The sequence below is a fragment of the Canis lupus genome, chromosome 21 (genome assembly GCF_003254725.2).
Source record: "Canis lupus dingo isolate Sandy chromosome 21, ASM325472v2, whole genome shotgun sequence".
NCBI classification, from domain to species: domain Eukaryota; kingdom Metazoa; phylum Chordata; class Mammalia; order Carnivora; family Canidae; genus Canis; species Canis lupus.
This window is the reverse complement of record NC_064263.1, coordinates 42,226,542-42,249,744: the sequence shown is the minus strand read 5'-3', so window position 1 is coordinate 42,249,744 and position 23,203 is coordinate 42,226,542. Positions and strand designations below refer to the sequence as shown.

Below are 23,203 nucleotides of genomic sequence, written 5' to 3'. Positions count from 1 at the left end.
CCTTGAAGCCCTTAGGATGCAGCTACTGGTTCAAACACAAGCAAGCTGAAGCTCAAGAATTGGGTGATGTCTGGATCTCGGTTTCTGCTGAGATTCAGAGTTCTAAAATTCACCCCATTTTCAGAGCTTGCCAACAGCTCTAAGGATGGCAGACCCAGTCTCCTCCGGGAGACTCACTTCTCTGGTCAACACTGTCACCATCCCATTGACTTGGGGGAGGGGGTGCTTCTCTAAATGGTTCTCAATTAAGCTTGGACTCGTGACCATCAATGTCTTGCCAATCAGTCATAACCGACACGCAACATGACTGCTACAGGTTCAGACGTAGCAACAGGGAGACGAGGCAGTGCTAAGAAATCGGCAAATCTGGCTTGTCTCCAGCTTGGAGTCCTCAACAGCTGCCTCCAGGCCCAGCTGTGAGACCCGCATCCATGTGACAAGGAGTCAACCTTCTTTTCTCACTCAAGAGAGCCTTTGACCCAAACAGATGAGGCTGAAGAGAGAGGCCAGAGAAAGGATGTGAGGGCCAGTAGAAGGCCCATCTTTTAAGTCTGGTCTCCTCCAGTCACTGAGGTTGGGTTTCACCTTTCCCTTCAAAGGGCGGTCTGGTCTCATTTCTGTAGAGTCATGGCTTCACCCGATGGGAGGGAAGGAAGGAAGAAGGTTTCATTTCATCAACTGGCCAGATGGGTTGGCAGTGGCTTTCTTTCTTTCTGGTGCTCCGTGCTGTGGATACTGAAGCTGCGTGGGCTCCGCAGAAAGGAGTGCTGTCATTAATTAGTCCTGTCTGCCATGGGTACAGGAGCGGGGAGTGGCAGCCACATGCCACACACTTGTCATCCCAAGGAGTGCTGTCATTAATTAGTTATATCTGCCACGGGTATGGGAGCGGGGAGTGGCAGCCACATGCCACACACTTGTGTATTGTAAGATGAGTCCACACCCCTAACCTCAAAGGTGTGTGGATGTGATTATACATGAGGCCATCTGTTCTGCCGAGAACTCTGATGGAATCCGAGTTAGAAGAGGAGGTTGGGAGCAAAGGGCTGGGGAGGCTAGAATTGTTCTGAACGATAGAAGGAGAAAATATTGGAGTTTCCACACTCATCCAGAAGGAAGGAGATGAGCATAAGGATTGAGGATGGGGAGAGAAGAGAATCAGAATCTGTCACTAGACTGGTGTAGGGCTGGGGGGCTACATGGCCAAGCAGACAGTGAAAGATCCAAGCCAGTCAAGGTGGGAGGCTAGGGACCACAGGAGTAGTTGGGGGGACAGGCTTGGAGCCAGACTGCCTGAGTTCAACCTCTCAGCCCTGCTACGTCCCAGCTGTGTAACCTTGAACAAGTTTCTTATCCCCTCTAAGCCTCCGTTTCATTCGTAAATGAGACATAACAATAGTGTCTAATTCGTAGGGTCATGGGGACAATCAAATCAGATAATGTAAATACAGTGCGCAGCACAATGCCTACTATATAATAAGCACCCTGTAAACACCAGCTTTGGTTCTTTTTATTTATCACACACACGGTACTAATATTCAGTCGGAAATTAATCCATTTCTGAAATACATACCCCCTCTTTGTCTCACCCGCAAATCTTTAGTATGCTCTACACATAAACACGTGGTTTTGCGCGAAGGGGATGGGGTTTTCCAACCCGGGAAATGTGATGCAGAATCAACACGGGCGCCTGCGAAAAGGACCATCCAGCTAAGGAGGCAACAGTGTGGGACATGAGCAGACTGTGCCAATGGCTTTCTTACCAGGACCCCAGCCAGGAATTGATGGAAATTGTGAAGAGCTTTGGATTTCCATGGGGGCATGGAATGTGGGCTCAAGCTAATGGTGCGTGGGCCTGTGAATCAGGAGGGCTCTGGCCGGCTTCAGGTCACATATCCACAAAAATCAGGTAGCAGTGCAGCAAGAGGTGGGCACACCAGGCCAGGGAAGATACAAAATGCATAGGGCACTTGCCACTGGGCCTGGGGTCTGAGTGTCTCAGGCACGGCTGTGCCGCTGCAGGAACCTCCTGTGAACCAATGGCACAGCTTCAGCACCAGAAAGTGGCTGCATGGGAAGGAGGCTCAAAGGCAGGCCTGTGTGGAGCCACTAGGGTGCCAAGGGTGCAGGGTCACACAACGTCCTTCAGCTACTTGGCTCCTTGGTGGTTAGCAGGAAGGACACACAGGGGATGAGGCCCACTTGAAATCTGAAAGGTTGAAAGGCAGGTGGAAGGAAAATCGGCATTCTTTCCCCAAGAACACAGGAATCTGCTCTTAAATGCAATGGATCTTGCCCGTCAGTCTCTATCATGATCCCACTGCCTGGCTCTGGGGCCATCCTTGAAGTGTGGGCAGGACGTGAGGCCTCCTTGGGAAGGCTGCCTCTTTACTCGGAAGCCCAGAGGCGCTCTGACAACAGCAAGTACCCTTTCTGGTGTGGGATCCGCCGCCAGTCATAATATTGTTTTTAGAAGCTTTGGACAAGAACCTTCTGGTCTTTGATGGTAGGCAACTAGAAATCTAACATTTACGTAATCATTTTTCTCTATTATCTTTGCAATAAACATGTTTCTAAAAACATGCGGCAGAGGTTCCTTCTTTTCAAAAGTTTGAAGGACAATCCTTTCTAAAATACTGTACACCGTAATCTAGGCCCGGGGTAGCAGATACGTATGGGGCTGCCAGGTCCCTCTGTCCCGTTCCCATACCCGGGGCAGCCATTGCTAATCAAGCACAACACTCTTCCACCGCATTCCAGGCAGCCCCTGGCAAGCGCTTGGGGTTTGGCATATAGTGTGCTTTGCTTCCTGATTATCCCTTATCTGAAAAACAGGAGAACTGGGTTCTAATCTGACCGTGGCCATTAATTAACTGAGTGTTTTAGTTTCCTTACCCATGATTATTATTTTTTTTAACTATTTTTATTTTTTATTTATTCATGAGAGACACAGAGAGAGAGAGAGGCAGAGACACAGGCCGAGGGACAAGCAGGCTCCATGCCCGGAGCCTGACGTGGGACTCGATCCTGGGACCCCAGGACCGCGCCCTGGGCCAAAGGCAGGCGCCAAACCGCTGAGCCACCCAGGGATCCCCTAAAAAAAGCTGATACTGTTTAAAATCTCCATTTCCCCTCAGTTGTTAGAAATTTGCACAGAAATAGCGATTATTATTACTACTATTGTCATCAGAAGGCAGTTCTTCGTTCTCAACTGGGGCCACGCCACCTTCACGCTCATGTTCATGATCAATTTAGAATTGTAGAGTAGATACATATTCAATATTGTAGTTTGTTTATTACAGAGAGAGAGAGAGAGAGAGAGAGAGAGGTGAAGTGGGGAGGGAGAGAGAGAATCCCAGGCAGGCTCCACACCCAGCGTGGAGCCTGACACCAGCCTTGATTTCACAACCCTGAGATCATGAGCTGAAACCAAGAGTCGGACGCTTAACCGACTGTACCACCCAGGTGCCCCTCAGTACTGCGGTTTTATGTTTAGAAAGCAAACAGAGTTACCTAGTCCTTGTGTAATATGCCCATTCCGAATCTCCCAGGCCGCTGGGCCATAGGGCCAGAGGGCTGAGAAACCTTGAGTCAAGACGTCGGAAGCTGGAGGCGGCTGGGAATCTCAGCTTCTGTTAGGATCTGCTGTCCCTTCCCATTCTTTCCTTTCTCTCCACCCCAGGGTCCTGCAGACCTCCAATTACTCCTGACATAGCCTAGTATTACTGTCCCCCACTGCCCACTGGGTTGCTTTCTTCACGACCCCACCTCTTGTGGCTGCCTGGATGTCAAGTTCAAGAGCCTGTGAATCATAATGTCCAGGCCAGGAAGTGGTGAGTGATAGTGGTGACTCACCCCACGCCACACCAGAAAAGGGACCAGACAGCCCAGGTGATGAGGTTGCAGACAGAGGCCCCACCTGCCGGGGTGGTCCACCCTGCTGGGGCAGCCCCTGGGACGCAGTGACCTGGCAAGGTCAGCACAAAGCGAGCCTGTTTCCTCCTGTCCAGCAGGGGTGTGTGTCTGGCCTTTGCTGTGCTGCCTAACCTGATATTTTCTGGGGCACTGGACCTGTGTTTATTTTGAACAGCTTCGCCTGCCAAACTCATGCAGGGGAAGGGAACACAAACAGAGGACGCCTGCGGTATTCCCTCCAGAACATTTTCTTTCCAAACAAGAGTTGTTTGCCTTCAAAGACTCAATCTCTTGATGGCAGACAGAGAAATCATCAATAGACTAATCAAAATGGCAAGCGTTCCTTTTTTTTGGTGTGGTGCTCGCTAAATGCAGGTATTATACTAAGCACTTGATACAAAAGAACTCGTTGAAACATCACAGCAACCCCGTGCAGAAGAACTCTATCTTACTGTTGGGGAAACAGAGGCCCGTGGAGGTTGAGTCACTTGCCGGGGCTACAGGGCTGGTAAGGGGTATGTCTCTCCATTTGAACTCAGGGAGTCGGGTTCAGGCCTCTCGTCTTCAAGGTCTCAAGGAAACTGAGCCCTAGATGAGGGATACATCCTTCGTCCTCCCCTCTCTCTCGCCTTAAAGGCCGCATTAACCTGTCAGCTTGTTCTATTGACTCTACTCCTAAAATAGATCTCAAATGTGTCTCCCTCTAGTCCAGGCCACCATCATCTCTGGCCTGAATTCCCCCAATTCCCTCTTAAGAGATCTCTCTGCTTCTGCTCTGACCACTCTCCTGCCAGTTCACGTTCCATGCCCATGCCAAAGTCACCTTTCATTATCAGAGGTCGAAACATGTTTCCACCCCCGACCCCGCTAACTCCCATGTGAAACCATCTCCAAAAGCTTCCCGCTGCACCACACCCCTTCCCATGGCCCACAGGACCTCATCTACTCACATCTTGTGCTCCTTTGCTCCCTTGCCCACCACCCACTGCACCTGAACTGGCCTCCAATGTTTGCCACGCTTCTTCCCAGCACTTGACCTTCACATGCCTTCTTCCATCTCCTGGGTCTTGCTGGCTTCTTTTCATCCCGAAGATCTCTGGTTTAAAGGTCCACCCCTTACAGTCTATCTTCCTTACCTCCTTATACAATTAGATTCTCCTCTGTCTCCTTCATAATGTCACAACTTGAAAATGCACAAACACACACACACATTTACATATATATGTTTTTGTTATCTATCTTACCCACTGGACTGTAAGGCTCACAAGATCATAGATAAGTCTACTAAAGTCACTGATAGGGGCGCCTGAGCGGCTCAGTCCATTGAGTGTCTGCCTTCAGCTCAGGTCATGATCCTGAGGTCCTAAGATCAAGCCCCACATCAGGCTCCCTGTTCAGCAGAGAGTCTGCTTCCCCCTCTGCCCCTCCCATGCTTGTGCTCTTTCTAGCTTGTGTGCTCATTCTCTCTCTCTCTCTCTCTTTCTCTCTAGTAAATAAATAAAATCTTTAAAGAAATAAATAAGGGGCACTGGGTGGCTCAGACAGTTAGGTGTCTGCCTTTCAGCTCAGGTCATGATCCCAGGGTCCTGGGATCGAGCCCCATGTTGGGCTCCGTGCTCAGCAGGGAGTCGCTTCTCCCTCTCCCTCTGCTCCTCCCCCTGCTTGTGCTCTCTCTCTGCCTCACTATCTCTCTCTCAAATAAACAAAATACCCTTAATCTGGGGTACTTTAAAAGAAAGAAATAAAAATACAGTTACTGATACATTTCCAGGGCCTAATCCCATGACAGTAGGGCATACTTGAGCTGCTAAGCATGCATTTGCAGAATGTCTTTGCTGATTTCCATCTCCCCAAGGCCCGTGGAGAGATGTACCTGGTTTTCTGATTCCACAACCCTCCTCTGGCGCCAACAGAGTGCACTTGATTGCAAATGTCAGCTCGAGTCTAATCAGTGGTATTCTGGTACCCGAGAAAAAAAATAATCCCTGATTTGTAGCACTTGCTGATTTCCATGGTGTGATCACTCCCACTGTAGCTAATTTCAAGCAACCAACGTGATGTCAGTGAAAGCAGAGCTGGAAAGAATGTGTGCAGGATTAGCTCTCGGGAGCCAACGAGCCTGGTTCTGCACAGCGCTGGGCTCCTCGGGTTTCGGGTCCATCTGACTCTCAGTAAGGGATTCAAGGACTTTGACCTCCGCACTCAAAGGGCTCAGTGTGAAGCCCCCCCTTGCCAGCTCCACCGTTGGCCACGTGGCACGGATCTGGTGCCACAGCTGGTGGTTCAACGTTTGGACGTCGGTGTCTGTAATCCAGCTCCCCTGCCTCCCAGCTACTTGGCCTCAAACGGTTCACACAGCCTCTCCTAAGATGCACTTTCCTCCTATGTCAAGTGGAGATAGTAATGGTACCTACGTGGTTGCCATGACGATGGAGTGAGTTTCTATGTGTCAAGGGCTTACTACAGAGTAGGGATTAAAAGCCTAAAATCCAGAGCCAGACAGCCTAGGTTCAAATCCTGGTTCTGCCTCTCATTAGCTGTGTGACCTTGGGCAGGTTAAACTTTGTGTCTCAGGTTCTGAGGTTGTAAAATGGAATAATAATAGTACCTGCCTCATAGACTCGTGAAGATTGAGTTCGTAAATGTATAATGTCTAGTAGAGTAAAAGCTACCGTTGTTGGGGACTACATGTCATAGTCCATATGCGAGTCCTCAGCACAGTACCTGGCACACAGGAAGTGCTTGATAAAGAGGAGGAGCTTTCATGATTAATAACGCCTGATGTCGGGCCGTGTCCCCAACCCAAGTCCTCAGCTGCGCCCCAGATCTAATACGGGTCACTCAGAGCTTCTGTCTTCATCCAATGATGTGTCCACAAAAGCTGCTCTCATCTGTCACCCCCGACTTCTCTTCCTGGGGCGGTCTCATTGCTTGGAAACTGCTGTTTGTCCAGACCTCGCGGGACACCCAGCTCCCTGTCTCACTTCCCGCCTGCATAGGGCCCTGGAGCCCCAGGGCAGCAGATGAGCCTCGCTTGGGTGGTGAGCGACACGAGCACAGTCCTTCACCCAAGGTCCTCCCCATCTGGTCCAACCTGTCTGCTGTCACTAACTCATGTCTTCCTGGCCTTCTCAGGATGTAGGGTGGGAGTGCTTTCAAAGAGCTTAAGGAAGTAGGCAGCACAGGATGTGGAAAATGGGCAACATTTCAGACATAGGCACATTTCTCTAATATACAGAATCGACTAGAAGATCAGCCGCGGGTGGGGCATAATCCAAAGAACACAGACATTGAAAGTTGACCTGAGTTCAAATCTTCGGCACCATTCCTACCCTCTCTGAACCACAGACTTTTTCTGTACTTTTTTGGGGTATATTAGATATGTAAAACATCTAATAGGGCTGCTGCTCAGTTGTATTCAGAAGTACAGACAAATCAAAATCACACTTACGTACCTGCCATAGGTTATATGTTCAAATAGGAGTAGCCATGATGGGAGCCTTCCTAGGCTACCCTAGACTCTCCTGCTTTCTCCGACTCTAAATAGTGGAAGGCCAGGTTGAGCTCGTGGCCTTACTCTATTCCACTCACACTAGTTAGAATTTCCCGTGGATTTTTATCGTCAGGTTTATATCCCCAGCCCTGACCCTTGCCCTCAACTCTGAATCTGTAGAGCCAATGGCACCACTTGAAAGTCTAGAGGGCATCTCAAACGTATCACAATCAAGACACAACTCAGGTGTCCCCCTCCTCGCCATGGGCCTTCCCTCCAGGCCTTCTCCATCTTGAGTAAATAACTGATGCCTCCATTCACCTAGTGGTTTAGGCTGAAATGGGCTTTTGACCTAGGGGTGAGAGCCTTTGATTCTTTTGTCAGACACCCCCACACCCAAATTATTAGCAAACATTGTCAGCTCTACCTTTATTTTATTTTTTTTAGTAGTCCCGCAGCACAATTTTAATAGTTTTACTGGTAACTGAACAATTTATTCAATATGGCAGGGATATGACAAGCGTGGTTGTAAAGTAGCTGGTCTTATAGGTCAGGAGCTATGATCCTGGACCCACTGCTCAATCCACTTCAGTATCTGATTGATGTTATCTTCTAGATCTTTTGGTTTATTGCTGGGCAACTGATGTACTATTTCTTCTTTGTAAGATGCTAATGCTTCCTCATAAAGAATTTGAAAAATTTCACACTGAATATTGTCTTTTGGTTTCTTCTCATTATAACCCCTTGTTTCGAGTCTTTTGTACAATACACTGTTATCTGCTTGCAGCACAAAAACTATATGGAACCAGCGTTCCGGGAAGAAATCACAACCATGGTAATCAACAATAACTCCACCTTCACTCATTTGGTTTTCTAATTCATCAACTACTCTGTCTTCATCTAAAATGGGGCAATCATACTCTTCATCGTAGCCATCATATAATTGCCTTTCTTGAGCTAAATCACCCACATTAATGTATTTCAGTCCTGATCTCGATGCATGTTCTTTGCCCTAGTGTGGTTTTTCCAACCCCCGGGGTACCGGTGAGCAGGATGTTCAGAAGCAACATGGTCCTCGGCACACTGGCTCCCAGCTCTACCCTTAAAATATATCCTGAATCTGACCACTTCTTAGCCTCCCCACCATCCCCAACTTAGTCCAGGGACCATCACCTCTCTTGAGAGTGGTTCTTCTCGAAGGGATCACCTGAGGATGTAGATTCTGAGTCAGTGGGTCTGGGTGAAGCCTGAGGGTCCGCATTTCTAGCACATTCCCAGGTGATGTGGGAGCCACAGTGAGAAGCACTGATGCCTCTGACAAGCCACCCCGCTTCCACTCTTGCCCGCTTCCTCCTGGGCAGCCAGCAGCATAATATTAAAATGTGAAGCAGATAATATCGATCCCCCTTACCCAATCCCTCTCCCAACTAATTTCTTCCCTTCCAACTTGGAGGGAAATCCCAACCCGCAAGTCTCAGCACAGTCTGGCTCCAGGCTCCCCTCTCCAACCTCCTGTCTGCTACCTCTCCCTTGCTCACAGCACTTTAGCCTCCTTTCTATTCCTCAAGCACAGCAAGCTGCCTCCAGTCTCAGGGGCCTTGCATTTTCTGGTCCTTCCGCTAGACTAATGCTGAGCTGGAGAGCCCGGTATGGTGCAAAGATCTATGAAAACAGGTGAAATGGACTTATTCCTGAGATGGGGATGGGCCTCTGCCCCCAGAGAGCTGATCCTACAGCTCCTGCAGCCTTTCTCCCCAGAAATGCGAAATGTGTCGCCTCCTCACAATCCCTCTGTGCTCTGCATTTTGTCATTTGGTTGCTATTTAGAGAGAAACTTAGCTGGAAGCCGTGATGTGAGATAACCACAGCGCAGCAAGGCCGCTGACTCGCTGAGCCCCTACTCAGAACATTCTCAAGGCAAACCCTCTGTGCCCCCCATCAGACTCCTGGCTCCTTGGAAACCAAGAGAGCAGCTGGACAATCTTCCTTCTCCAACCAGTGGCCCAGAGGAGTGCGAAGCTGGGTGATCTTTGCAGTCACCCCTAAGGTTCTGTCCCGTAGGGTTATCCAGGCAAGAAGCAAGAAGGTACAGTGGCTCTGCCCAGGGGGCCTGGGCTAGCCTGCTTGGGGTCGAGTCCCAGCTCTGCAGCTAGGACTGCGTTACCACAGGCCAGTTACAAGAGATCTCCAAGCCTGTGCTCCTTGTCTGTAAAGTGGGCGTAACAGGGGTTCCCTCCTCACCTGCTCATAACCGTGTTCAATTGTCTTGTGAGCTTGGCACCCAGTGAGAGCCCAGTAAGTGCCAGCTATTATCCTCAGGCTTCATTATCCCCCATGTCTTCCAATAATGCAGCAACCGGGGCGGCGGAGTCAATGGGAAGAGCATGAGTTTTTGATGCCAGGCACGTCTGGCTGTGAAGCCCAGCCCTGCCGGTCTGCACGTCCCTGGGTGGGTGGCCGACCTCAGTCTGGTCATCTGCAGAATGAGGAGACCACGGCAACGTCCTGAGTGCACATGGGGGCATTAATCGCAAACATCTGGCACTTAGTGGGGGCCTCATAAATGTTCCTGCTCCCCTCTTGCCCCCCTTTACCTCCCTCTGCAGCTCGCCTCTGCATTCACAGTACTTCCCCCTTTTACTGTCACACTGAAGAAGTGAATACATGAGGTCAGCGCCAGCAGGTGCTCGAAGAATCCAGGCTGGTGCATTTCCCAGGTCGCACCGCCATCCGTCACGAAACACTATCAAGAGCCAGGAAGTGGCTCAAAGAGACACAGCGGGACTCCTCGTGGCCCTTCCGTTCTTGTGCCCAGTGTCACAGGTCAGTAGGCTGAGGGCCCGAGAGGCTGGGTGAGGGGGAGCCCGAAGCAGAGCACGGAAACAGGATGATGGCCGAGAAGCTCCCCGTGGGGCGAGCTAGGGTTCCATGCCGGGCAGCCTCCCGCCCTCTCTCGAGCTTTGCAAGTAAAAACCAACGCTTTGTAGTCTCAAAAAAAGGTGGCAACGGCATAAATACTCATCAGCAGGAAGCCAGTTAAAGAAATTATAGTCCATGCAAAGTATGAAATGCTTTGCCTCCATTAGAAGGGAAGAAGTGAATTTATAGGGGCTGCCGTGGAAAGCTGCCAAGCGAAAAGGCAAGGCGGAGAATGCTCGGTACGGGATGGTTCCACTTATGCTAACAAAGCTCTAGAGTGGGGTATGGACATAAACGCATGTAAATGCATGAGCTGCGCACCAAACCGTTCACTGTGGTTACCTCCAGGCAGGGGGAAGGGCACTCCGGGCAAGCATGAAGGTGGAAGCCCTGCTCTTGCTTTATGCCACCTACACTTCCGTGCTACTGGTTGCTGTACACATGCAGGACTTGGGGAGTTCAGGAAGAAAAAGAAAAAAAGAAAGGAGAGGAAAGCCGATCATTCTCTGTCCACAAATCCAAGCACGTCCAGGGGAGGATGCTGAGCGTCTGTGGGAAGCCTTGGCCTCTCACTCGAGTCATGGCTGATTCAGAGCAATGTCCAGGCAACCACATCCCTCGCTGCCGATCCTGGGCCTGCTTCTTCGGCGCCTCTTACAGAGGGGCTGGGGTTGGGGCTGCCTTGACCCAGGGCTCTACCCGAAACCCATCCTGTGGCTCAGCCGTGCCCGCTCAGGCCAGAGCAGCCCTAGGAGGAAGCTGGTCCTAAGGGTGCTGGTGCTAAGCCAAGATCCCTCTGCGCACTCCTGCCCAGAGCCCCCAGCTCTGGTATAGACTCCAGGTGACGGCTCCTGTGAGCTATGCTCATAGGGACACAGACTGTATTTTTCCCAGTAAGATTGATTTAATTGGTTAATATCCTAGATTCATCTTCGTCAGGTCACGCTTTGCTCCAGGATGTTCTCTGGTCCTCGATTACAACACAGGACGTGGAACACAGCACGAACTCCTTACCCTGGCACTCAAGGTCCCCCAGGGTCTGGCCCAACGAGATACTCATCCTTCTAGGTCAGAAAGAAGGCATATCCTGTTACGCTTTGTGACTCATCTTGCCAGAAATGGTTTTCAGAAACAGATGCCACCTGTCAAAGCTGCCATCTGCCCTGTCTTTGCTCTGAAGTCTAAGGTGGATAACCACCGGGCCTACCCACCTCACTTTTTCACTTGAATCATCCGCAGACTCTTAAATGAAGCAGGATGGGTAAGAATAATTCAAATGATAAAACAAGCTCCCACACATCGAGCTTTTACCTTGTGCTCCGACGCGCTAAGCGCTTCATGTATATGATTGCGCTTCTTTCTCAGCAAAATTTCAAAGCAATATCATGCGCTCCTTTTACAGATGATGAAACTGAGGCCCAGCAAGCATCAGGTGAAAGGGGTTCTTGACCACTCAGCAGTACTGCCTCTCAGCAGTACTCTTCAGCGGGAGCTCACGGATACGTGGGCACCTCTGCAGTCACGGTGGCCTGCTGAGGTGTGCAGAGGAGGATATTCCACGGAGCACGGCCCGCGGACTTGCCACGCCGCGTGTCCCACTGTGCAGTACACGTCCCGGCGTTCCCGCCCCTCTGTCCCACGGGGAAGTGCACCTGGGCCTCTCTTCCCCGCGCGGGGCCTGGCAGGTTGAAAATGCTTGAGTCAAGCTCTTACTTAATCTCTGTGCTCTTACAGGACCCTTGAGAGAAGACATCCTCCCTGATGAGCTGTGAAGAATGCCTTCCAGGGAAAAGCTCTTCAAGTGTGTCAAGAGGGTCTGCGTAGCACACCTAAGGGCTTTGCACGGCAACCCCGGTGGGATGGTTTTTTTCCTCCCAAGAGCTGTCTTGAACTGAGACTCAGATAATGGCACTCACATTCTTTCTTGGCCATCAGAACTGTGTGACCCTGGGCAAACAGCTCTCCCATTTCAGGCCAACTTTATTGAGAAATAGCTTACGTACAGAGAATAAAATGCGCCCACTTGAAGTGTTCAGTTCAATGAGTTTTTTAAATGTGACATTGTAACCACCACCCCACTCAGGATAGAGCCATTTCCATCACTAAAAGCTCCACCTTCTGCTTTTGGTCATTAGGGATTAAATGTGTCTTTTCCAGTATTTCACATGGATGGAATTATTCTCTACGGCGTCTTTCTGTTTGGCTTCTATCATCCTGCATGTTTCTGAGGTTGGTTCATGTTGGCACACGCACTGGTAGTTCGTTCCTTTTAATTGGTGGCTAGTGTTCTATTGTATGGCTGTAACACAATTTGCATATCCATCACTTGTTGGCTATTTGGACTGTTTCTAGTTTGGAGCTATTACGAATAAAGCTGCTACGCTCATATGTAGAGAAGTCTTTTGTGTGACTCCGTATTTTCATTTCTCTTAGTTAAATACCTAGGCAGGGAAGTTCTGGGTCACATGTGTATCTACTTTCCTAGGGCTGTCGAATAAAGTACCACCAACTGGGTGGCTTAAAACAACAGAAATCTATTGTCTCGCGGTGCTGTAGGTTGGAAATCCGAAATCCAGGTGTTGGCAAGGCCCTGCTCCCTAAGGACCCTCTGGAAGAGAGTCATTCTTGCCTCATCCAGTTTCTGGCAGCCTCAGCTCCAGTCCCTGGCTTGTGGCAGCAAAACTCCAGCCTCTGCCTGTTTTCACGGGGCCACCTTCCCTCTTTGTCTGTGTCTTCACCTCGCATGCTCTTCTGTGCGTCTGTGTCTACATTTCGCTTCCTATAGAAGGACCCTTGGGATTAGGGCCACCCTAATGACCTCATCTTAACTGGAGGATGTCTGAAAAGAGCCTGTTTCCAAATAAGGTCCCATTCACAGGTGCCAGGGGTTAGGACTTCAACATAGTTTTTTGTTGTTGTTGTTTTTGTTTTGTTTTGTTTTGCTTTTTAGGGGGTGGATACAATTCAACCCATAACACACGATGAATATATGTTTAACTCGGCAAGAACTGCTAAACTATTTTGGAGAGTGGTGGCATCATTTCACATTCCTACCAGCAACAGAAAAAAGTTCTAGTTGCTTCACATCCTTGCCAGTATTCATCATGCTGTTGTGGTTTAGTGTTCCAATGGGTATGTAGAGGTAGCTCGTTATGGTTTTATTTTGCATTTCCCTGGTTATCAGTGGTGTTGAGTGTCCTTTTAGGTGCTTATTTGCCACTCAAACATCTTCTTTGGTCAAGTGTCTGTTCAAATCCTTTGTTCAATTTTTAACTATTGTTTATCTTCTTATTATTGAGCTATAGATGTTCTTTTAAAAATTATCATATAGTATATTATTAGTTTCAGAGTGGAGGTCAGTGAATCATCGTTTGCATACAACACCCAGTGCTCATTGCATCACGTGCCTTCCTTAATACCCATCACCCAGTTACCCCATCCCCTGACCCACCTCCCATCCAGCAACCCTCAGTTTCTTTCCTAGAGCTAACCCTCTCTAATGGTTTGTCTCCCAAACCATCTAATTTCGTCCTATTTTATTTTTCCTTCCCTTCCCCTGAGTTCATCTGTTTTGTTTCTTAGAGTTATTAAGTGTCCATTACAATCTATTCTCTCCAGACCATAAAAACAGGAGTGATAGTCTCATTCTAAAATTTTTTAGACTGCTTTGTTTCAATCTCAGATTAAGTGGTGGAAGTAGAGGGAACATTTAACCCACTGACCAGATGCAGATATGGAAGTGTATTATACCCTTGAACACAGCAATCTTACTCTAGAGAATTTATCCAGAGGAAACAGACTAGGATTCATTGGAAGAATATTCCTTTCTGGCACGGAAAAACAGGAATAAACCTAACTGCTCCAAAATAGGAGGCATCCATAGTCTATATGATAGAACACTATACGGCCACTGAAATAAAAAAAAAATTAACATGAGAAGATGCTTCTAATGTTGAATGAAGAAAAGGCCAGTTACAAAACTTATGGATAATATTATCCTTCAAGAGGGTTCACAAACAAGGTAGGAAGATAGGTAGGTGATCATTCCTAGACGGTGGAAATTTGGGTAATTCTTACTTCCTTTTGACTTATCTGTACTCTCTGACTTCCCTACTCTTAGTAATTGTACAAGTGTTGACTTGTGTTGCTGCCAGGGTGTGATAGTCAGAGGTCAAAGGTGTGACATGGCCTTGTTACCCTAAAGGCCGACCGGAGCGGAGTGGAAAGAGCACGGCCTGGTGCTGTCTCAGGGGTCCCCATCAGCAGGCACTCTCCAGGACTGGTCCCGCCGAGCACATCTTTGCTCCACCGGCAGCGACAGTGAGACAGAGCTCGCTGCCCAGCCAGGCGAAGGGCCGTCCTCCCTGGGGACTGAGCTACCAGACTCATGACCCTGGGCCCCTTTCCCCCGGATTACCGGGCTGTCCTGAAACATGCCACAGTCGAGGCCTATCAGGCAAGACTGTGCAGATAAATGTTAAACAGCTGGCTGTCCAGGAAAAAGAAAACCAGCCCTGATTTGGAGTGTCTGCTTCTTTCTGTGGTATAAATACCCACACATGGCCCATTTCCAGCTACCGATGGGACATCTTTGAATGTGGCGTTGGGAAGGGATGTGCGGAACTAGCCATCATAGAGAACGTTTTAAATAGCATCTCCATCACCGTGAAACAGCAGATGTAAATAACCGCAAGTGCAAACAGGGGATTAAAGTTATTAAGAAAGTGATGAAAGTGATGGGTTTTGAGTTATCGCCTTCGTTTTTAATACAGTGCACTTCACTGTCAGGTTATATAATTTAATTTTTAATCACGACCGTCTTGAACACAGAGCTCACAAAATTCCTGAGACTTTAGCCACTGCTCAGGTGCGCAGGCACCGGCCAGCCCTCGCAGACACGCTCTGCCCCACGCGCGCTCCGGAAGCTCGTAAACTGCCTCAGCCGCTCAGTGTCCTCATTTTTCTGTAAGAGAGACTAATACTCTAACTCGCGGCCATGGGGTGGGGTGGGGTGGAGTGGGGGGGATTAACGTGAAAGTCCTACACTGTGTCTGGCACACAATAGATGTTCCGTGACCATTCCTTCCCAGGCATTCCCTGAAGCAGGTGCGGGATGCAGAGCTCGCCCCAGCTCTGCCCCCCCAGGACCCACCTCCTCTGTCCCCTTCTGCTCCCCCACTTCAGGAAAGGGTGTGTCGGGCGGCCTGACTCTGCATCCATTCCACCTTAGTCAGGGGTCAGGGCACAGCCCCTAAGAGGGACTGGCCACAGGGACAGAAAGGTGTGGAGGGGGCATCTGGGGTTGAGAGCTGGAACATCTGGATGCAGGTGCTGGTGCTGCCACTTGCTTGTTGCAGACACGAGTTATCTAACTTTCCCGAGCCTCAGTTTCCTTGTCTGTGGAAGGGGCTGTGTCTGTGTGAGGCTGCCTGCCTCACAGTCAGAATGACGATGGAGGATGGTTCCAGAGCTGCTGGTGAGGGCGGAGACCAACTGCCCAGCAGATGCTCATTTCGTATTGAAGTTAGGTTTCTGAATTTCCAGGCTTGGTGGGGATCAAGGGGGCAGGGGCATTTCAACGAGCAGAGGGTATCTTTGGCCCTAGGTCTGACCCGAGGACTGTTCTGCACGCTTCCAGGGAGGCACCAACTGATGCACGGTGCCCGCATCTCCATGACTGCTGGGAGCCCAACGACAGAGCCCAACCGGAATCTGCAACAGTGGACAGACACACACGTGTGCAGGCATGTGTATGCTCAGCCCCAGCCCCAGCCCCATCAGGGCTGTGGTTTTTCCATGTGCTGGGGGGCAGTTTGCTGCAGGAGCTGTATCGGGGCCGTCCAGACCACAGACCAGGGGGAGACAGCTACAGCAGTTCAAGCCAGAGAGACCTGGAGGGAAAGCAGCACCTCCTACCCTGCCTCTGCTTTGTGCAGAAGAGGCTGGCAATGCCTGGCCCCCTGGCCCCTGCCTGCCGTGGAACCTTTAGAAATTCTTGAGGCTCGGGCTTGAAGGGGTCAGTGTTCTCCTGCAATACTTGAGGAGACGTGGCTATAGAGTAAGTCACAGCTTAGCTCAAGTCCTGGCTTTGCCACATTCAAGCTGTGTGATTTTGTACAAGCTACTTGACCTTTCTGGGCCTCCTGTTCCATATCTGTAAACCGGGGAAATGGATAATACATACCTGATGGTGTTGTTGCTAGGATTCATGACTTTATATATAAAGCACCTAGCATAGTGCCTAGGTCTCTGAAAATTGCTGTATGATTCCTTCTAAATATTGGTCCTGTCACAGTTGCCCCTGGCCAGCACCCTGGCCCTAAAATACATTCCAGCATGACCTGACCCTTGTAAGCTCCCCAGGCCCTGCACCCTCCTGACCCTGAGCCCACCCTCCCTTCTGCCCTCTGCCCTCTGGCCAGTCTGGGGGTACATGGCACATACCACCTGCTCAGATGGGGCCATACAGCCACATCCCTGCCTGCCACGGGTGACCGTCCAGCACTGCACAAAAGACAAAAAGCAGGAGGAAGCCAGCCTGCTTGCCTCTTCTGCTCCATTTCGAACAGTTCTGATGCACTGATTAGAATATTTGTATTAAAAACAAAACAAAAAAGCAACCAGAGCTCCCACTCCACACCTCCATTTTTTTCTCAGCCAGCTTCACTCCACAGCCCCTCAAGGTCGGTAATAAAGACATTTGGAACGCAAACCACGTTCAGGCAAAGTCACACTCAGAGATGCTGGGTGTGCACTTCCTGACATTTGCAAGGGAGGCCATTAGCATTTCTGCTGATAGGGCCGAAGCCCCCAGCCCTGGCCTCTCACTCAACCCCACTTGCCAAGCTGGGGGATAATCTGCAAGGTGGGCACGGCTCCAGAGAAGAGCTCCGTGTCAGGCAGTGTCATCGATCCAGGGCAGCTCCACTGCCTGTGCAGCCAGCTCCATTCTAAAGGAGATTGTGGCCCCAGCAGAAGCTGCTCCATCCTCTGCCTCGGCCAGGGTGCAAAGGTTTTGCATTTCTCCCTTGTCATTTGCCAGCTGGGTGACGTTGGGTGAGCCACATGACCTCCCTGGCCTTTGGTTTTCTCTGCTGTAAAATACTAGTTACCTGTTCATCCAAAGAGTTGTGATGCTAACGAATGGGACATGCCTCTGAGTCACATAGCAGGTGCCTGGTGTAGAGTGAAGGCTCGATAAATGTCAGTCCCTTTTTTCTCCTGTCTCCTGCCTTACCCCACCTGCCTGTCAATGTCCCTTACCCAACTCTACCTGTAACCAGGTACCAGATCAGGGATGGGGAGTGCCTGGTATTCGTATCCCCCCAAACTCCTATGAGGGCCCTGGCAGACATTACTAATCTGTCCCTACTGTAGTAGGCAGGATTGTGGCCCCTCAACGATGTCCAGACAGTAACCTCTGAGCTCTGTGACTGCGGTAGGTGCCACGGCAAGAGGAAATCTGCAGATGTGACTATTATCAGGATCTCGAGATAGATGATACGGATGACCTGGGTGGGCCCAACATAATCACAAAGGTCCTCGTACGTGCGAGAGGGAGATAGGAGAGCTGCTATCGGGGAGATGCGGCGTGAGCAACACTCAACTGGCCAGTGAAGACGGAGGAAGGGGCCACAGGCCGAGAAATATGACCAGCGGCTAGAATCTGAAACGGGCAAGGAGACAGTCGGCCCCCACCCCACCCCACCCCCCCACCAGGGCCTCCAGAAGGAATGCGGCCCTCCTGACACCTTGATCTTACCTCAGTGAGACCTATGTTGGACTTCTGACTTTCAGAATTGGAAGAGACCACATTTGCGTGTTACAAGCCACTAGATTTCTGTCATTGGTTATAGTAGGAACAGGAAACTGATCTACCCATCCTCATCCTTCCTTGGCCTGAGAGTTCTTCTTCTCAATATAGCGCTCCAGGAAAGTACCACTGAGAAATAGCAGGTGTGACCCTCAGCCAACCCCCCTCCCCCCACCCCCACACACCCGCCCCGGGCACACATAATGCCACTAACTGGTTCATCTTGCAGTGCTCTGATTATAGTCCGCCCTGGCCTGATGGCGCATCTGTCGGATTTGGGACTTTTTCAGGTCCTCCCTCTGGTACCTACTCTCCCCTTAGCTTAAAACCCAACCACTCCAACCATCTCTGGACCTCTTCCTAGAAGCTCAGAACCCCTTTAGGGCCCTAGAAAAAAAGACTACTCCCTCCCAGGGCTTTATTCTCTAGTTCTAGTGAAGGTCTAGCCTCCACGGCTCCTGTGACCCAGAGCTGGGGGATCCTCTGAGCAAAGGAACGCACACGAATGGCTGGATCCTAAGGAATGTTAGACCACAGCCTGCCTCCCAGCTCCCACATCTCTCGGCATCAGTACAAAAGCCTTAAGCACAAGGGGTTATATTAGATGCATAAATTCATATCCATTGGCCTGTGGCCACCATAGGAACAAAGGCTTCTTGGAGCAACACCCAGCTCGCACAGAGGAATGCTTCCCATGGAGGAACAAAGGGTCTCCAAGAGAGATGGGTATTTTTTCCACTTATGAATGCGGAGGAGCTATAGACGAGGGCCAAGCTCCCAGGGGATGGGCACCGAAGGGGAGACAATAATAACTTACAGTTCAAAATGCCCTGACATCAGACACCTTTTTCCCCAGTGTTCATTTCTGGATTTCACCCCTTGCAAATGTAACGCACGTGCATTCTCCTGTTGGTGCATATACCAGCCCCCTCCAGGATCCCAACCCAGCAGAAGACAGCCAGTGTACACGTGCATGTGTGCACACCACCCAACGTGCCAACCCATGGATACCTGTGTGCACGCACACAGCCCCAAGCATTGACGGGCTCATCCCTGTGATGAGAGAGCACGCACGAAGGCATCGCAGCGCGTAAATACAGGGTGGCTGCATGTAGGCACATCGCTAAACACATAGTTTAACACGTAGTTAAACATCTATGTGTTTATGCAGAAGTGGTTGAATCCCAACTTTGCGGGAAGCCTGTGCCCAAATACGTCACGGCACTTAGACACCTAGACCCATCCATGCTGGGGCCCTCACGCAACTGCAGGTGGGATCGGTACCTCAAAACCATGGTGATTCCCACTCCACGCACAAACCCGAGGCCCACACCAGATGGACGGACATGCAGAATGCAACCTGGCACACAGTCTCCAAATGTCTTAGTGAAAACAAGTGAAAGCCAAGTAAATAGAAGCAAAGGCCTTTGATGTTTTTGTTTCTCCAACAGAACTGCCTCTTGATTCGAGGCGCTGACTGCTGCAGGCTGCCCACCCGCTCTCAGCAGGCAGCCGCCGCGAGCACAGAGCTGGTGCACACTGGTGGCATGGTAATCGTCTCCCGGGGGCCTTGGGTGCCCATATTAACAGGGGTGTGTGCTCGTGCACACACACACACACACACACACACACACACACACACCCCTGACTGTTTGCAGCTGCCTTGCCTTTTCTTTTTAAATCTCTCATATAATGCACTTTGCAATCCAGCCCCCCTCCTGCTCGGCTGGGCTAAACTATTTTGGGAATTGGCGCAGATGCTGAGAGCAAAGATATTATTCCGAGATGCTCAACAGAGATCAAAGCTGCTTAATCAAAGCCGTCAACTCCGTGCACAGCGCCTTGGCGCATCCAGGGCCCAGGTGGAGAGGAAGCAGTTGGAGCGACCGGTTAGGAGTCAGGGAGAGCCCAGCAGCGCAGCTCCAGGTCTGACACCTGAGGTCATCTACGTCTCTAAGCTCCTCTCGCTTGCCATCTCCAGACAGAAGTCCGCTCCACACAGCCCCAGAAGGATGAGAGTCTCTCTGCTTAAAAGGCCCTCCAGGAAGGAAGATTTCCTAACCCTGTGCTGAGCAATTCTCACACGAGGAAAGGGCTCTGTGTCTCGGCGCAGGGCTGATGAAACAGTCCAGAACTTTCGAGGACCAGCCCTCTCCGGGGAGTGCTGCTGGGTGGGGCTGGATGACACTGGAAGGCGGTGGCGGGAATGGGAAAGCCACCACCAAGGGTGCAGCTCCTGTGGGAAAGTGGGCACAGAGGGGGCTCCAGGGGATTCCTCGGGGCCTTCTATTTGCCACCACACTGCTCTCTCTGAGAATACAGCACAAACAAAGCAAAGTCTCTGCCTCTAGGGAGCTCACATTTTAGATGGAAACCGGAGGGAGGGATGGGGGAGACAGGTCAGGCTGTAAGTAAACAGAACTTGTATTTTAGATTGTTTTAAGTGGTAGGAAGGAAACAAAGTGCTCTGAAAAACAGAGAGAGCAGCTGCATGCTGTGGGGATGGAAGGCTGTGTTCCCCTAGAGAGGGTGACGTGTGAGCCCAAACCTGAAGGGTGAGAAGGACCAGCCACCAGCCACGTGAGGAGCACAGGGAGCTGTGTCTCACACAGCAGGTGCACACGCCGGCAGGGGGTGGGAGCCTGCTGCTGTGTCTGCTCGGGGAAGGCTTTGTGGGTCACGGGGAGGACTGTGCCCTTCTTCCAAGAGGCTGAAGTCCCTGATTGTTGTGAGGCACAGTTTAAAAGAAGACAAGAGGGGATCCCTGGGTGGCTCAGCGGTTTAGCACCTGCCTTTGGCCCAGGGCGTGATCCTGGGGTCCCGGGATGGAGTCCCATGTCGGGCTCCTGGCATGGAGCTTGCTTCTCCCTCCTCCTGTGTCTCTGCCTCTCTCTCTCTATGTCTATCATGAATAAATAAATAAATCTTTAAAAAAATAAATAAAAAAAATTAAAGAGGACAAGAGTTGAAGCAGACAGACCAGCTCAGAGGTCCCTGCAGTGCTCCAGACAGAAGATGACGGCCACCTGGACTAGCACAGCACCAGGAGAGGTAGATCCATAAGGGTGGGTTGGAGAGTCACCTGTAGGTAGAAATGAGGGGCTTGCCGATGGGTTGAATGTTAGCAGGTAAGGGGACCGGGGAATGTTGCTGCCGGTCAATTTTACAGAGTTGAACCACCGATACTCAGTAGTCCCGGGGCTGGGGGCACCTGGGTGGCTCAGTGGTTGAGGGTCCTGGGATGGAGACCCGCACTGGGCTCCCTGCAGGGAGCCTGCTTCTCCCTCTGCCTGTGTCTCTGCCTCTCTCTGTCTCTCATGAATAAATAAATAACATCTTAAAAAAAAAAAAAAAGACATCCCAGGGCTGGGAGAGACTTTGGAGATCACTTCTCACTCAGAGTTTAAACAGCCCCCCGGCCCCCCAGGAGGACATCAGCCCCTGCTTGCACAGGAGGGTGAGCTGACCAGCTAGAGGGCCCATCTATCTACCTGATAGACAGCAGGGATCCCGGGAGAGCTGTCCCTCGGGTGTGCTGAACTCCGTTGGTGCCACAAGATCCCTTTACAAGAGCAGCACCTGGCTGTGGGTGTCAGACTTCAGCACAACCAGGTTTTAGAGAATCCCTAAAGGGCCCAAAGCCGGTACGTCATCTTTCTGGAGCCCTACATTTGTAACCCTTAGCTCACAACCCAGCCACTTGGCCCAGAAAACTGGGCTGGCTAAAGCCCGTCCCTATTCTCTTAGGCCTTGGAGATGGGGTGACACCATCTGAAACTGTGTTTCCTAAAGTAGGCCCTGAAACGATGGTCCCATAAGATACTGCATAGCAGGAGATCCTCGGATGAATAGGTCTGGGCAATGCTGTGTATTATGGACAGTATCATACATAGGTTATTTGTATTTATATATATATACGTATACCGCAAACTTCTCTTAGGGTTTCACAATGCACATGCGCAGGCTCTGACAAGTCCCGCAGTAAAGATACCCACTCAACTCTGTTGACTCGTACGTTACCCAAACTTATTGACCAAAGCCACGTCTCTTCCCAGAACACCTACTATTAATAGCTCCGCTTCGGGAAATACCATTCCAGATGACCGAGCTATGAGATGGAATTTGTTAAATGGGTAACTTCAGCCCCAAGTCGCACTTTGCTCTGAACCATTTAGATGTTTTAAAGCCCAAATGGTGTTTTCGAAGGCAATAACCTGCTGCGTGGGTTCTGTCTTTTTTGTTGGCACCTGTAGACCCGGCTTCATTTACACATACACACTGATTTTGATGAACAAGCAGGAGGCTATTAGTTGCCTTTCCTCCTTCCTCTCAGCCCCGCTGAATTCAAATACGCCATCCCATGGCTGACAACCAAGTTTTAGATAGAACTGAATGTCTACACTCTGTTGCCCATTCCTAGGAGGGGATCCAGGGGTTGGGCCCTTTCTCCACGCTTCCCCACATCCTACTCCACCTTCCTGAGCACACACAAGGCTGGCCTGTCAGTGCAGGGTCCTGTGGCTTCACCACTGTGCCCGGCCCTGCCACCAGGCCTCATTCCACCCTGGGCCGCCCGTGAGACACCCAGAAAATCTCTTTCCTCTGGGCCTCCATTTCCTCCTCTGAGAAGGAAGCAGGAGACCATGAAGGCCTCCACCAGCAACAGGCTTCTTTCTGCTACTCGACACCAGTGGGCCTGTGGTGCTCAGTTTCCCAGAAAAGCAACCTAAAAATACAGCAGCGGAAAGTGTCCTCCCCACGCACAACCTTATTAAAAACTGGAAAACCTCTTGAAATAAATACTTCCTCTGTTGATAAAATATCTAGAAATACTTTGCCATTCTCCATAGGATGCCAGTCCTAGAGTACAATTATCAGAGGAGTAAAAATAGTCATGGTGGTGGCGGTGGAAGGGCTCCAGGGGCCTCTGCTTGCAGGCTGTGCCCTCCCTATGGGGCCGGTCACAGAAGGTCTCTTCTGTAGGCGCTGCTGGTGGCTAAACCCTCCCCAAGCAGTGAATCGAATTCATCCTCTCCTTCATGCAACAAAGCCGCAGTAGAGAT

General features: G+C 50.5%; 2 protein-coding genes across 2 annotated transcripts in view; both read right to left on the bottom strand.

Annotated features, from left to right (window-relative positions):
• NAV2 (neuron navigator 2) overlaps positions 1 to 23,203 on the bottom strand; it is a 722,151-nt gene that overhangs the window by 450,021 nt on the left and 248,927 nt on the right. The window lies entirely within an intron of this gene.
• LOC112667749 (adenylate kinase isoenzyme 6-like) lies at positions 7,959 to 8,499 on the bottom strand. The gene is given in 2 exon segments (XM_025459758.3): positions 7,959 to 8,420; positions 8,422 to 8,499. Coding segments are annotated over 2 exon segments (519 nt in total). The 5' UTR covers positions 8,479 to 8,499.